Genomic DNA, 6,000 nt, shown 5'->3' with positions numbered 1-6,000 from the left:
TTAACTTATATAAATTCCGTTCGTATGTTTTGAAATGTTCAAATCAATCAGAAACGGGCAGCACCGAAGACACATTGGTTGTCGGAATGGGCATCTGGTAAAATCAAATGTTATAATCTTTAATGTTATAATTCAAATACTTTTGCCAAATAAACTGAAATACGAAATTGTAAGAGATTTATATTAAAAAGACTACAAGAAAAAAAAAATTGAAAGGAGAAACATGGAACTGTTTCAACAAAACAAGAAATAGTTGTCTATTACATACCAATCTACCTTAATGTTTTAAAGCTTCTGAAGTTAATGCTAAAATCAAAATATTTCTTTTCGAAGTTAAACACATCATAGTCATTAGCATACATTTCAAAAATTATATCTTGAACTTTTGTATCCTTGTAATATTGATACAATTTATCTTTAGCGTTCGTCGCATGAAGCCTAGCTCTCTTTTTAATCTTTTCTGAATTCATCCAATCATTAACAGTTTCATTCCATGCTCCAATTTTTGTAAGAAGCTGTTCGGTAAAGTTAAAAATGTCAGACATTTTTCCAATCATCATATTCTTATATAGAAACCTCGGTACTTTAACCTGAGGCTCCCAGTGGGAACCTTTAAATTGTTTTATCAGCTTTAAAAAATCCAAAAATGACTTCGGCATGCGTTTAAAGTAATACTCCATAAAATACTTATCAAATCCTTTATCTAAGTAACATGACAATATTCGCTCTCTTGGCTCTCTCACAAACACTGCTTTTGTCCAAGAATTATCAAACATCATCTCTGTTACTTCTTTGTCATTAAATTGTATGAGATACGATAGATGATGACTAATGTGAACATTTTCAATTTTCAATCCTTGTATAAAATGAAACAGACTTTTCCAGTATGTGCAGCCAGACTTTTCATTCCAAAAGAATATCAGCTTGTATTTTTGTATGACAATAGGTGTATTTTCAAATACATGTTTTATCTGTTCAATTTCCTTATCAGTTAACCGTGGAACATGTCTATTCTGTTGTAAAATATTATCTCTTTTCATATTTTGGTCTAAAAAATGTTCACGATTTAGTTGTACAACATTTACATCACTTTTTTTTAACGTAATATTTTCCCTTGATTTGTTTGATACACTGACAATACGAAATGCATCATTCATGCTTCTAGTTATTCTTTCTCTTGTAGATGTTTTATCATTTTGTTTCCAAACTTGGTCAAAGTTATCCAAATCTCCGAAAACTACTAGTATCCAAAATATTATAGCGCATAATGCAGTAAATCTGCATATTCGTTTTATATGCCACTTCATTATATGATAATAGTTATCAAAGGTACTAGGATTATAATTACTTACGCTAGACGCGCGTTTCGTCTACATACATGTAAGACTCATCAGTGACGCTCAAATCAAAATATTTATAAACCCAAACAATATCATACTTAATTATGGCAATATAAATAAAAACAGCTTGCTACATTATAAATTGTTTTCAAAATGATCTTTACAAATTCTTGAATACTCATCAAACATAGAATTTTGTTTGATAATATACAAACATTATTGGCAAGCTGTTACTTTCAATTTCATATTTTATATAAATCCACAAATACATCTCTTTCATTTATAGATAATTGTGGAAAAGTTGAGAAGATTGTTGTAAAGTCAACAGTTGAATATTCTTTTTATTATCTTTTTTTTTTAACTCACATTGCCTCAATTTGGTTGTGAGCCTTACGAGCATTACTGAAGAGACATGTTTTGTCGAAATGCGCATCTGGTGCAACAAAATTGGTACCGTTGATTTTATTAGTCATCACTTGGTGTTCGTCGTAAACTTTTTATTTTAATATCTGGCATTAAGATTTTGTTTTATACTCTTTTCCGTCCAGAAACATGACTACTATGACTATTCATTTAACATAGGTGTTAAAAGAGCAATTTTTTGGTTTATATCTAAAAATAAAATAACAATAAAGCATAAGAGCACAGCTGAAATCGATAAATATATCAACAGACAGGTCAGGATTTATCTGCCTTGAAATTTCCAGGCAAATGGACAATCTGATTCGGAGTTGTTGCCCCTATAGTTTTTGTTCTGTATTGAAAGACCTATAAATCAAGTGTTAACATGACCTGAATTGTCAATTTACCCCTTATAAGGAGTATTGCTGTTGAAAGACTATTTGGATTTTTTATAGTCTTTTTCAGAAACTACGATAGATTGAGAAACACTTTGTATAGCAAAAACAGCCAGCAAAGAAAGACCTTCAAATAAGTCAACATGAATAATATCGCTAATTGATCTCTTATAGGTTGCACTTCTGTAAATATAGACAAAGCCATTTACCATAGGAACTCCCTTCACTAAAACTGTGCCAGTTTGGCCGTTATGGAATAACCGTTTCACAAATGATATCGGATATATTCCTTATGTCGTAACTACAATCCCCTTCCCTTTCGTGAATGTGACCTACCGAATTAGACTATTTACCGGATTTGTTATATCATAATCAACACAAAGGGTGCTACATGTGGAGCAGTGTCTTCTTACCCTTCCGGAGCACCTGAGGTCACCCCTAGTTTTTTGGTGGGGTTCGTGTTGTTTATTCTTTAGTTTTCTATGTTGTGTCATGTGTACTATTATTTGTCTGTTTGTCCTTTTCATTTTTTAGCCATGGCGTTGTCAGTTTATTTTCGATTTGTGAGTTTGACTGTCCCTCTGGTATCTTTTGTCCCTCTTTTACTGTGAAATTTCGTAAAACAAATGAAAAGTTGATATGCACTACTAGACTATTCTATTCAAAGATCAATACATAGGGCTATTCGGCATATTTTTTTTTATCATTTCTATTCTCAGAAATTCTAAGAGTTTAAACTTATACTGAAATAATGTACTACCTCCTCCACTGAATTCGAATTTTGCTCCTACCATGTGTATTTATACTGGTAACCTCCCAAGTTATGTTTCTATGAGATGAAACAAAAAAGATCATATCTTATAACCAGTACGTAAACAAAAGAAATACCTATGAATATCATATATTTCCCCAAAAAAGGCGTTGTTTGTGAAACAGCCGTATTTACAAAGTGCCACCTTATAGAAGTTGTTGCCCTTGAAAGACAATTTTAATTACTTTTTCAGGAACTAAGATAGATAGAGGGAAACCTATCTAAAACTTAAATTTGACACAAACTATGATCGATGGAGAAAAACTGAAATGGCATTGTTCAAACACGCATTTCTATGTATAGCAGTTGTAATCGATGAAAGATCTACTTGGTCATTTCGGGACCTTTTATAGGTGACTATGCGGTATATGCTTTGTTAACTGTTGAAGGCTGTACGGTGATTTAAAGTTGTTAATTTTGTATACAGTTGTTTCATTGGCAATTATACCTTATATTCTTATATTTATAAAAAGACAAAATGGTATATCTATATATTTAACCCTTATATGGTTATCGCTTTTGAAATAAAATTGAGAAAGGAAATGGGGAATGTGTCAAAGCGACAACAACCCGACCATAGAGCAGACAACAGCCGAGGTCTACCAATGGGTCTTCAATGTCGCGAAAAACTCCCGCACCCGTAGGCGTCCTTCAGCTGGCCCATTAAAAATATGTATACTAGTACAGGGATGATGGACGTCATACTAAACTCTGAATTATACACAAGAAACTAAAATTAAAAATCATACAAGACTAACAACGGCCAGAGGCTCCTGACTTGGGACAGGCTTTTTCACAAATGAAGAAAACTGGGGAAACTATACAAAAAACAGACAAACAGAAATAAAAAAAAATAAAAAATTTAGATTTTAAAGTAACATATGCGCCAGCTGTCTCCCATCCGTTATAAAATTGCACTAGTCGTTTACAACATTCGCCCACAAGACAAGACAAATCTGTGTCTGCACCTGTTATTTTTTTCCACAAAAAAAGGTTTTCAACAACAAAAATGGTGAGCAATACAAACAGGTTCAAACCACCATTTTTACTAAAAATGTTCTATACCAAGTCAGGAATATGACATTTGTTGTCTATAATCCGTTTCTATGGATGTTGGCGTTGGCTTTTGATAAAGTTAAGTGTTTCTGTTGTTCAGTTGTTTTAACTCTTATAATTGATGTGCTCCCTCGGTTTAAATTGATGTGTTTCCCTCGGTTTTAGTTGGTATGTTTCCCTCGGTTTTAATGTGTTGCCCGTATTTGTTTTTGCTTAATGGAACAACTGTATATGTTACTGTTGCCTTTATTTGAGATTAAATAGTAATATACTAAATACTTCAGGAAGTCATAAAACATTCACAGAAAACTCTAAAGATAAACACGTGGAAAGTACCCCAACTGGAATGGTTCTGAAAATTTACGTTTGGTATATAATTTTTTAATGCATATAACTTCCAAAACAAAACTTAAATTTCGAGATATAAATTGATCAAATGTTTAAAATATGAATTTGATGCAAGATAAAAGTATCAATTTATGAATTCCGTTTAGATTGGTTTTTTTTGGGGGTGTTCCGTAAAAGGTTTTGAATGTTCAAATCAATCAAATGAAAATGTCGAAATGGGCATTTGGTGCAGTAAAATTTTGAAATCGTTATTGTATTTATTCATATATTTGGGCAGAAATAAATGAAAGAAGAAAATGTCTGATAATCCGTTTTCACTTTGAAAATGGACAATTAGATTTGAAAAAGACAATTGGAAATTAAATTTTGACATTGGAAACCTGAAACTTTTTCTCAACATTAATCTAAGATAGTGTTTTTAACCTTTCTGATTTGTTGTCAAAGTCAAAATATTTTTTTTCAAAATTAAATACATCATAATCATCAGCATGCATTTCAAAAATTAAATCTTGTATTTTGGTACCATTGTAATATTGATACAATTTATCTTTAGCGTTTGTCGCATGATACCTTGCTCTCTTTTTAATCTTTTCTGATTTCATCCAAACGTTAACAGTTTCATTCCATGCTCCAATTTTTGTAAGAAGCTGTTCAGTAAATGTAAAAATGTCAGACATTTTGCCAACTATCATATTCTTATATAAAAACTTCGGTACTTTTACCTGAGGCTCCCAGTGGGAACCTTTACATAGATTTATAAGCTTTAAAAAATCCAAAAATGACTTCGGGGTACTTTTACAAGAATGCATCATAAAAGCCGTGTTTAATCCTTTATCTAAGTAACATGACAATATTCGCTCTCTTGGCTCTCTCACAAACACTGCTTTTGTCCAGGCGTCATCAAACATCATCTTTGTTACTTCCTTGTCATTGAATTGTACAAGATAAGAAAGTAGATGACTATAATGCACATTTGTACTGTTCAATCCATGTATATAATAAAAGAGGCTTTTCCAGTATGTGCAACCAGACTTTTCATTCCAAAAGAATATTAACTTGTATTTTTTTAATACAATAGGCGAATTTTCAAATGCATGTTTTATGTGATCCATTTCTTTATCGGTTAACCGTGGTATGATATTCTCTTTTGTCGTATTCTTCTTTAAATGTTGTTCGTGATTTAGTTGTACAATATTTGAATCCCTTTTGTTAGAAATTAAATTTTCCGTGGTTTTGTTTGATACACTGACAATACGAAATGCATCATTCGTGCTTCTAGTCATTCTTTCTCTTGTAGATGTTTTATCACTTTGTATCAAAATTGGGTTAAAGTTCTCCATATCTCTGATCATTTTGAATACTTGTAGAAAAAATATTATAGCACAGAATGCAATCAATCTGCGTATGTGTTTCATATACCGCTTCATTATAGCATAATATCATAATAAAGTTTGGCGATATTAATAAAAACAGCTTGCTATATTATATTCTAATTTTTTTAAGTGATCTTTACTTCTTTTTGAATACTCACCAAAAATAGAATTTCGTTTGAATAATTATCAGAGATTATTAGCAAGCTGTTGCTTTCAATTTCATATTTAATGTAAATCCATAAATAAGTATATATATTTATGTAGCTTTTCGTTAC

The 6,000-nt window shown here is 31.4% G+C and overlaps 1 protein-coding gene across 1 annotated transcript; it reads right to left on the bottom strand.

Moving 5' to 3' along the window:
* Positions 1 to 272: 272 nt before the first annotated feature.
* On the bottom strand, positions 273 to 1,157 carry LOC134708508 (carbohydrate sulfotransferase 9-like). The gene has a single exon (XM_063569157.1). The coding sequence runs from the start codon at positions 1,155 to 1,157 to the stop codon at positions 273 to 275; it is 885 nt and encodes a 294-aa protein (XP_063425227.1).
* Positions 1,158 to 6,000: the final 4,843 nt, after the last annotated feature.

The sequence above is a fragment of the Mytilus trossulus genome, chromosome 1 (assembly GCF_036588685.1).
Source record: "Mytilus trossulus isolate FHL-02 chromosome 1, PNRI_Mtr1.1.1.hap1, whole genome shotgun sequence".
Lineage (NCBI taxonomy): Eukaryota > Metazoa > Mollusca > Bivalvia > Mytilida > Mytilidae > Mytilus > Mytilus trossulus.
Note: the sequence above shows the minus strand (reverse complement) of the source record. Positions and strands in the feature narration are given on the sequence as shown.

Bases quoted from the DNA above. Each gene is read 5' to 3' on its own strand.
- LOC134708508 (XM_063569157.1), bottom strand. From the start codon at position 1,157: ATGAATGATGCATTTCGTATTGTCAGTGTATCAAACAAATCAAGGGAA.